The sequence below is a fragment of the Pleuronectes platessa genome, chromosome 3, assembly GCF_947347685.1.
Source record: "Pleuronectes platessa chromosome 3, fPlePla1.1, whole genome shotgun sequence".
Taxonomy (NCBI): domain Eukaryota; kingdom Metazoa; phylum Chordata; class Actinopteri; order Pleuronectiformes; family Pleuronectidae; genus Pleuronectes; species Pleuronectes platessa.
This window is the reverse complement of record NC_070628.1, coordinates 27,282,908-27,293,109: the sequence shown is the minus strand read 5'-3', so window position 1 is coordinate 27,293,109 and position 10,202 is coordinate 27,282,908. Positions and strand designations below refer to the sequence as shown.

The 10,202-nt window shown below is 39.6% G+C and overlaps 2 protein-coding genes across 2 annotated transcripts; both read left to right on the top strand.

Moving 5' to 3' along the window:
• Positions 1-568: 568 nt before the first annotated feature.
• On the top strand, positions 569-4,232 carry cwc25 (CWC25 spliceosome associated protein homolog). The gene is made up of 9 exons (XM_053419156.1): positions 569-736; positions 1,343-1,515; positions 1,613-1,849; positions 1,926-1,995; positions 2,123-2,274; positions 2,446-2,518; positions 2,617-2,819; positions 3,283-3,450; positions 3,585-4,232. The coding sequence occupies exons 1-9, from the start codon at positions 719-721 to the stop codon at positions 3,694-3,696; spliced, it is 1,206 nt and encodes a 401-aa protein (XP_053275131.1). The 5' UTR covers positions 569-718; the 3' UTR covers positions 3,697-4,232.
• A 1,363-nt stretch (positions 4,233-5,595) lies between these two features.
• On the top strand, positions 5,596-8,422 carry psmb3 (proteasome 20S subunit beta 3). Its single transcript, XM_053418557.1, has 6 exons — positions 5,596-5,747; positions 6,488-6,672; positions 6,908-7,015; positions 7,102-7,279; positions 7,578-7,672; positions 8,248-8,422. Exons 1-6 carry the CDS (start codon positions 5,745-5,747, stop codon positions 8,294-8,296), a joined length of 618 nt encoding a protein of 205 aa, XP_053274532.1. The 5' UTR covers positions 5,596-5,744; the 3' UTR covers positions 8,297-8,422.
• Positions 8,423-10,202: the final 1,780 nt, after the last annotated feature.

Sequence of the window (10,202 nt, the reverse complement as noted above, 5' to 3'; positions counted from 1 at the left end):
AAAGATTGGTAAGGAGAGATACAGGAAAAACAATTCACTTTCTTTGATATGGTGAGGGTGTTTTTCAACATTAAAGTTGCTTTTGTATAAAATAATTAATGTATCTTCATAAATAAAATCAGGAATGATTAGGAAACGGATATTTAAGAGCGCTGCAATTTGGTACAGATACTAATACAAAATCTATTGGATTTAAATGTGGTTTCATTCTAGTTGAGATGATTCTGTGGGTTCACAACACATCTTAAGGGAAAAGAAGGGAGAGGAACTTCATCTTCTCCGTTCGGTTTGTATTGAGTGGCAACCAACCTCAAAATGCATTACCGCCATCTACTGGATCAGCTTCTTCTTCTTCGCCGACCTAAACATATTGAACGTTGGACTTACGTGCAGACAAAAAATCTAACTGTAAGATCATGGGAGATCAAAGCACATTTACGATTCAAACACGTCAACTGTAACAATTAATTTGTTATGTAAATGTCATTAAAAGCCGCGCACATATCTGTATCCATTTTATTTACCGTCTGACTGATTTTCCACGAAGAACCTTGAGTTCATACCGGAAGTAAACTAGACAAACAGGAAACACGTCACTCTTTGACCTCTTGGCGATCGGATTTTTAGCTCGCGTTCAACTTTCGTTGTTCCACCTTTTATCAACAACAAATTTGACCAGTATAATTTCTTTTTGGACTGAAACGACAAATATTTCAAGATGGGGGGAGGCGACCTGGTAAGTACAATATGTTGTATTCACGATTGGCCCTTTCTCCATCGTTTAGAGACCGATCACACCAAACTCCATTTAGAATGTGTATGTTTAAAGATATTCGTTTGATTAATGGTCAATACGCTAGTCACATCGTATGTTTAAACATATTATTTACTGTTTCGAGCTACAATTAACTTCGGTAACACTCATGTTCTTAATCTTCGAATTAGCAGATATTTTAATAGCTATTACTAACATCAACAGCCAACCTAGGTTACGTTAGCTTAATATTAGCATGACTGTTAGCATTAGAGTCGAAAGTCGGTTGTTAAAGTCAAGATTTCACCGGAAGGTGTTATGGATTGCGAATAATCAATTTTGTTCATATTATCATTAGGTTAATTCATTAATGCCAATGAGTTGGGGAATGCCAGCGTGGTGTGATGTCATGTTTATTAAAATCTAAATTAAAATGTAACTAATGTGGTTTTTCAGATCCCATTCTGCCACTGAAACTGTTTCGGTTTAATTCTGTGAAACCCACTCAAAACTACCTGAACAGTAAATGTAGCACCTGATTGTATTTGCTGACACAACAAAAAACTGTTTTCATTTGTCGTCTGCCAGAATCTGAAAAAGAGCTGGCATCCCCAGACTATGAAAAACATTGAGCGTGTTTGGAAAGCAGAGCAGAAGCATGAGGCTGAAGTCAAGAAGATGGAGGAGCTCCAGAAAGAGCTGAAAGAGGAAAGATCCCGAGAAGAAATGACCAAATATGCAGAGCAAAGTGGTGCCATCAAGTAAGTTCTCTGTCATATTATCAACGCCAATTTTTTGGGTGGTTGAGACAGAAGACTATTCTCTTAATTATGTTTTATTTGAATTGTATGATGACAGAAAGAAGGATGATCGCTTGGACTGGATGTACCAGGGCCCTGCTGGTCAGGTGTCCAGAGATGAGTATCTGCTGGGACGTTCCATCGACAAGCAGGTCACCGACCAATACGAGGAGCCAGAGAGCGGTCCATCAGCTGAGACCGGCCTCCTACCTGGGTCCATCTTCAACTTAACCACCACTGCCTCCAACCTCGACCTGGCTGCCAAGATCAGGGAAGACCCCCTCTTTGAAATCAGGTTAGTTTACCGTAATTTCCGCTGAAATTATGTTTCACTGCTTCGAATTAGCTCATGTTTTGTTTTTGTTCGGAAGGAAACGTGAAGAAGAAAAGAAAAGGGAAGTCTTGACTAATCCTGTGAAGATGAGGAAGATCAAAGAAATGGTAAATTTACTATTTAAATATGAATTAAAAAAAAATTCTGTGATTGTAAATTTGTATTATTTTTTGACAAATGTTCTTTCCTTCACTTGTGTTATAAAAAATAAGTTTTGTATCGGTTCTCTCACAGTTACGCCAGAATCTGGACAAGAAAGACAAGAAAAAGAAGAGGAAGAAGGAAAAAAAGGAGAAGAAAGGAGACAAAGAGAGGAGAAAGGAGAAGAAGCACAAGAGAAGGAGTTCAAATTCAAGCTCTGATGAGGAGGATGAGAAAAAACACAGGTTGGTAATGAGATTGTTAAAGATATAACTTGAAAATCTACTGTGTATGGGATTAATCTGTTCAACCAGCTAAACATATGATGTAAGATACCATGTTTTCTATAAACACATACGATTCAGTCAATTATTTCAATTAAGTCAATAGTGTTGATCATTGTCTGTATATTTTAGGTCACACGCACGAGATGACTCTTCATCAAACACAAAGCATCGTTCCCTTCCTCCTCCAGGCTACGGTCTACTGGTCAGTAAGGATAAGAGACCTAATGTGTGACTTAAAAGATTCACTTCTCAATCAAGCAGAACCCCGATAAGTCCTAACATTATATTTCTTTCTCTCAGCTCCATGCTGGCAGACATCACCAGTCCTCAGCTCCCTCCAATCACTCGCGCCGTGACAGGAGCCGGTCCCAATCACCTCACAGGAGCTCCAGGGACAGTCACTCGCACTCCTCTTCTTCACACAGAAGCGACAGGAAGTTGGAGCCCAAAGCTTCCAGCCCACAGACGAAGAGTTATCGCAGACAGACAAACCACGTGTCTAAGTATGTGTTCATAGAGCTTCAGAAACAGAATCCTGTATTGTTTTGATTGAAATCTTCACATGTATATGGATCTGGGCCATTCATATTGCCATTATGATATTATTTGTTGGAATTCAATCTAAAACTTGCTATGATACATTTTGCTTATTTGCCAGAACTTTTATTTCAAAGTTGTAAGCGCACATAGATTTCAAGTTTTTGAGCTTGTTCCACCACTCACATCGATTGTCCTAAAATGTGGTTCTGGTTATCATGGATTAACGAAGCTCTAGAAATGTACAAATGCTTTTCAAAGCCACTGCGACAAAAGCCAAGCATGTATTGATTTGTACTTCCTGTAACTATGATGTTTGGGTCAAGGAAATGAGAAAATACTGTTTTCAGAGATCTCTGTGTTCCAGAGCATTGTCTTAATCAATCATGCTGAATCAGTTCCAGTAAAAACTAATTCTGTCTGATTTAGGAAGCTCTCTGCAGAAGAACTAGAGCGAAAGAGGCTGGAGATGATGAACGAGGCCAAGCAGAGGGATGAGGACAGAGAGAATAATCTGAAGAGATACGAGAAGCAAGAGGAGCAGGAACGGCAGCTGGAGAAGAGCGTCAAGCATGAGCGCCATGCTGGCTTTATCCAGTAAGTTTCTGAGCACCACGACGGTGTGATGTTTCGGGAGTAATTTCTATAATTCTGTTTGAAATCCACTAGTAATGGTTTGGTTGCGTGTTTTAATCATTACCCTCAATAACACTGACCATGTTCTTTTGCAGTGACATGAAGTTGGAAAGCGCTGCCAGCTCTTCCTTAGAAGACAGGGTGAGGAGGAATATCCATTCCATTCAGAGGACCCCAGCCTCCATGGGTAACTTCCTGAAGAGATGAAGACGCCACACATTTACTACACTGTGTATGAAGTGACTAAAAAAACCTGGCAAGAGTACGCCACCCACTCCTCTATCTGTATATCTAATGAACTCAGGGTGGATGGTGTGGTGGAAGTCTGTCATGAGTTCAAACAGAGAACCACTTGACTTTTATTATGAAAAGCAGATTCCACAGTGGTAAAATAATTTATATTTCAAACTAAAGCAAACGGTCTGTGATGGTTGATTTGTTCTAGTTAAACTCTAGGAAGTCCTTTTTAAGCTTCATGTTTTCGGAACTCTGTACAGAATATAGGGTTTTTATTTTTACAGAAAAATTCGACCTGATTTTATTTCAAATGTTTTTTTACATTTGATTGTTACTTGGTGTGTTACTGTTAGTAGCAACTAGAATCCCCAAAACATCTCCACTATGCCATTGTTGGTTTGTTTATTAAGCAAAACCCATGTTGTCACTTTGCCATTCTGATTCTGCTTGCATTAACTGTATATTGAAACCAAATCTTCAATAAATTGTATTTGTATACCACCAAATCATGATATACATTATCTGAAGGCACTTTACACAGAAGGTCAAGACTTAAAAAAATATGAAAGAGAAACCCAAGAGTTCCCACAGAGTGAAAATGTTGGTGACTGTGAAGAGAGAAACTTTCCTCACTTAATAAAACCTTTAGCAGAAGCAGATTCAAGAGTTTATTGTCATATGCACAATAATTACACTAAGCCGTTACTGACAATGAAATGCTTGTGTAACAGGGTCTTTTCTAGCAATGCTCAGAATATTACAGCAAAAAAAATAGAATATTGAAATTTTTATATATATATATATATATATATATATATATATACACACCTAAAGAAAAACAATAGTGCAAATATTCTATGGTGCTGGTTTAGGGGTATTATTGCAGATTGGAGGAGTTTGAAATTCTTATGGCCTGGGGGATGAAACTGTCTGAGCCTGGTGGTGCGGGCCCGATGCTGCGGTACCGTCGGCCAGATGGCAGCAGGCAAAATATTTATTGCTGGGGTGATAGGGTCTTTGATTATCCGCTTGGCCTTCTTCCTACACCGCTGGGTGTAGAGGTCCTCCATGGATGACAGCTCAATGTGTGTGGCCATCTTCCTCAACCGGTTGGGGTGGGCAGATAAATAGGGGAGAGGGAAAGAGAGAGAGAGACCAGGAACATTAGTGTACCATCAGGTCTCAGCTCTGACAGACTAGTTGTTATGATGACAACATAAGAGGAATTATATATTCAGATCATATTTTTAATTGATCACATCCAGGTTTCATAACATGACTTGTGTGTTGTTGCCTGCATGCCAGACATGTCCGCTATGACAAAGCTCAGGTTACTTTTCAACACAAGTGCTGCCTTTATCAGAATATTATAAAACATTTTCAGAACATGTATATCCCTCATAATCTCAGCACCCGGTGTCAAGCACAATCAATTAGTAAATAGTGAATAGAGAAGCCAATTTTTTTTACCAAAATCAGTAGCTTCAGTTGGAGAAATATGAATAAATGCTTGTCCATGTCAGCTTAATGTTTGTTCCAGTTATATAAGTGTTCGAACTTTACTTTTGAGGAAAGAGTAGGATTTCTCTTACTTTTTTCAGGTTGTCATTTATTAATATTCAGTTTGCAGAAAACCTACAGAGACGTGAACCGAGGTGTTGGTAGCATAGCTAGCCCGAGGATCATCAGAGGACTGAAGTTGGCTGGAATAAAAAGACAATTTTAATAAATATACCGGTTTCAATTTCATTTTTAACACGCCTCAACCAAACTATGCACGCGCGGACCAACGTGCCCCTCGTTGTCCAATGGGCGCAGCGCTGTGCACTGAGCGACGTCCATCCTGCCAATTACCTTTGAGTACGCGATGACGCCGTGAAAGTACGTTAGTGTGATTTCAGTGTTTCCAAATCGTGTAGTCACTGTGGGAAGCTGAAGCTAACAACAGTGCTCCTCAATAGCTGAGGAGAAGAGTTTCCAGGTTCCGGTAGATTGGAAAACACCACAACACCGCCACAATGGTGAGAACAGCACACAGTAGATGCTCCGTATACAGCCTGTTGTCTAGAATGGTTTCAATTCAGTTATTACGGCTCACAGCTACAATAGCTTGGCTAAGCTAACGTTAGCTCATAGGCAATTCTAGCATGCTACTTTATGGAAGCGATTATTTTCTAGCAACGAGTTTAACGCTAGGTTAGAGTTAAAACATCAATCACTTCAATTTTAAGACATATTTCAGTTAACAGCACAGAACTTAAAATGTAATAGTAGAACCAAGGACAGTCGGAAAGCTGAGTATTTGTCTAGCTTGGCATGCATGAGCTAACCTATCCTGCCTCAATTAGAATGTTACTGTCATTTATTTTATTCGTGTCAGTTTGAAATAACTAATAGCTGCATATTTTCACACGCACGTTATTAATAATGAAGTGGACATATTTGTGCTCTTAAATGTGTGATATATTAAGTACATGCTTCATGTTGCAAATACATTTTAGGGCTTCGACTTACAATCATTTGCTCTATCAGGCAAAATAAAGTTTCTTATTCAATCAATCAACTGTGGGCCAATGAATCATTAGGGCGAAGTGAGAGACTTATTAAAAGCAGGCTTCACATTGACACAATTAGGTTGCTTGTCTTTTTCCTTTTCTAGCACCATTGATTTGGTTCATCAGTAGTGTGATCGCCTATCAGATGATTTATTAACCGACTCATCGCTGATGGGCATACCTGTCTCCTTGTTCTCTTCATACAGTCTATTATGTCCTACAATGGAGGGGCTGTCATGGCCATGCGGGGGAAGAACTGCGTGGCGATAGCAGCGGACCGAAGATTTGGCATTCAGGCTCAGATGGTCACCACAGATTTCCAGAAGATCTTTCCCATGGGAGACAGGCTGCACATTGGGCTGGCTGGACTGGCCACTGATGTTCAGACAGTGTGAGTGTGAAATGATGGTATACACTGGTTCCAACAAACACTGATCCAGTAAAGACCTAGAGTCTCAAGTTTATTTCCACATGAAAGTGCTTGTATCATAAAGTTAGACACATTTGTAGTTGTACAGTATTGATAATTGCAGGACCATACAATTTAAAATCTATCAGGGCTGATAAATGGGCAGCTTCTCTATGACAACACTAAACGTAACTGCACATTTTTCCCTTGAGTGAAGATCCCAGAGGCTAAAATTCAGACTGAACCTGTATGAACTGAAGGAGGGTCGCCAGATCAAGCCCAAGACCTTCATGAGCATGGTGTCCAACCTGCTGTATGAAAAGAGGTGAGTGAGCTCAGCTTCATTCTGTCCACTTGTGTTCAGGTGGAAAGTAAAGAGAGTGTGATGTTAACGTGTGATGCTCTGGTTAGGTTTGGGCCGTACTACATCGAGCCTGTGATCGCTGGACTCGATCCCAAAACCTTTGAGCCATTCATCTGCTCTCTGGATCTGATTGGTTGCCCCATGGTGACAGAAGACTTTGTTGTGAGTGGCACCTGTTCGGAGCAGATGTACGGCATGTGTGAATCCCTGTGGGAGCCAGACATGGTGAGTATTGTGTTAAGTCTGGGGGATGTTAAACAGCAATTAATGCCAATGTTTTTGTGTGTGAACAAGCGTTTTGCACCTATCGATTTGGGTTTTTTTCCACAGCCAATGGCTGATGAATCTATTGTCGGCTTTTCCATTTGAACCAAAGGGGCTAGTTGTTAGAGACACTCTCCTTTCTGGTACTGGTAACTTGTAAGGTTTACCTAGGTTTTCGCCATTCTGGTTACAGGTGTTCTTTAGTGGAAAATTTGTTAAAATTCTTGACTTTGATAGAGAGGTCTGTTTGATCCTGCAGACACCAGAGGACCTGTTTGAGACCATCTCCCAGGCGATGCTGAATGCAGTTGACAGGGATGCCGTGTCCGGAATGGGAGTTGTTGTCAATGTCATGTAAGTACGGTGATAACAAGTAGGGATGTTGGAAGGAATATCGGGACTCAATATTGTTTGAATATTAAGTTAAATCAATCCTCTTAAAATGCTGTATAATATTTTAATGCATATTTGTATTTATTTAATTAATTAGTTGATCTGCTGCTGTCCACATAGGCAATGTTCCCAAGTATGGTGCTTCTCCTGCGAGCTGTCTTTATGGTTTACAATGTGGTTTAGTTTACCCTTGTTCCAAGAAAGAGACACACCTGCACACGCACATGTCTAAATGACCATCAACAGATTATTTTCACTGTGTTTAGCTGTGAACTCTGTTCAGCTCACAGAGAAAATAGAACAGACCCGAATCTCTAGAGGTCGGCTTCGTACATGGTACATTGAAATAATAGGCTAAATCTTAGTAGAAATGTCATTCAAAATTATATAATTCAAATATTATAAATAAATTAAATAGGAATGGGACTATGGAGGAAGATTGACAGCTCTAATAACAAGTACACCGTACATACAGGTTCAGGACGGGTGGAGTTTCAGGTTTGCTGTAATTGACAGTCTTTTCTTTTGTCTGTCAGTGAGAAAGACAAGATCACCACACGAACCCTGAAGGCCAGGATGGACTAGAGCTTCTGTTTCTCTCCACACGTCACCACCACAGATGTTTTGTATAAAAGTAATAACCAATGCCTGTTCTTATTTTTCGTTTTTCTTATTGATATTGTTCAATAAATCAAATTAGGTTTAAACAAAGCATTGACTCATGTCTTGTTCAGAACCCAGACTTCCTTGTCACCACTTATCAGGCAGGTCTTTTTTTAAACTGTTCATCAAACCAAGGGGTCATACATGATAACTGAATTAATACATATAACACAGGAAGGAGTTGGTAATGGTGTTAGCTGAGTGGAGTGTTGGTTGCCTTTCTTTAAGCATTGTGTGATTACAGACATGAGGATTAGCTAGAGTACTCAGTTTTCTAGCATTATATTTTCCACACCTAAGGCAGCACAAGACTAATGACTCACTGCAGAGGCATCCTCTATAACTGGTTTTTAAAACCAAGAACACAGATTCTCCTGAAGGAGTCCGTTCTAATGTCCAAACACAACCCTCACAGACAACACACGGGATCAAAGTGCTTTAAACAGGGGTCTTCAAAGTTGTTCAGGCCAAGGACCCCTAACTGATGGAGAGGTGGAGCAGGGACCCCCTACTATATATATTGTAAAAAAAAAATGTTTTATATTAAACTGGGCCTAGTGCCATGTAAAACATAGCTACCCTGTTATTGTGCATTCAATACTAAGCTATTCAAATAATACACTTAAATTCATGTTTTTATTTTAAACATGCAAGGTACAGGGTGGCCGTGCCAATAGCATTTATAAACATGCATCTTGCATACAACACTGAGACATTAAAATAATCCACAGATTAATGTTAATGTGTATTTAAAGACCTTTAAACTTATGGGGGGAAAAATTGGTTGGAAAACGTTTTTTTTTAATTTAAAAATAAATAAATGGTCTAATCAACCAAAAATGTCACGACCCCCTGTTTAAGACCTCTGCTTTAGAGGTTTCCTCTTTCTTATGACTTTGGACAAAGGTCAGCGATTGCAAACTCCACGTCATACAGGATTATCACACAAAAAAAAGAGTTTCATGTATGTGGCAGAGAGGATCTAACAAAAGTAGACTACTGAGAAGCATTATGGGAAGCGTCGAATCTGGCAATGTTTTGAGTTTGATCCAATTCTGGATACTTGGGGCTCTTTTCCTTCAGTTCTTAAATCTCAGAAAAAGAAGTGCCAAACTAAATTACTTGAGTGCCCTTTAATGTAACCTGCTTTAATAATGTGACAATTATCTCAAATAAAGGAAAAGAAGAACATAAGCTGCTTTCAGATATAGACTGGACTCCGCAGTTCCTCTGTATTTTCACCGGAGCATGCAACTGTGCATCTGTGCATGCAAATGTCTCTGTAGTTTCTATGGACTTCATCAGCCTGGACTCCCAAAAGACACTCCCTCAGGTTCTATTTTGATCATAACGATGGCTACTGTATATGATTCACATGATTTCATACAAATGCGCAATGAATGGAGGCTTTGTCCACCTGTTTCCTCATTCATTTTCAGTTCATTTAACAACTGTCGACATATTCTGTTTCTGTTTTCCAGCAGCATCCAAATGCACCAAGCTGGGCCCCAGGATACTTAAAATAAAAAAGTGATATAAATTAGAGCTAAACAACCTGTCTGAAGGTCCCTCAATAGCAACACAAAAAAGCTTTAATACTTAGTACACAAGTAGAGAGGAGCTCAGAGTGGATACCTCCAAGGGTAATGCTCGATGTCACCACATCGTAGAAGGTAAAAAAAATCCTGGATCTGCTCCAAAATGTTGTGAGGTCTTCCTGAGACCTGTCCCACCCCTCCACAATGTTTCATGGAAATCAGCCGAGTAGTTTTTGAGTGAAAACAGGTGAACAGTAACTGAAGAAATGAGCAAAGCCAAACAACAAAAA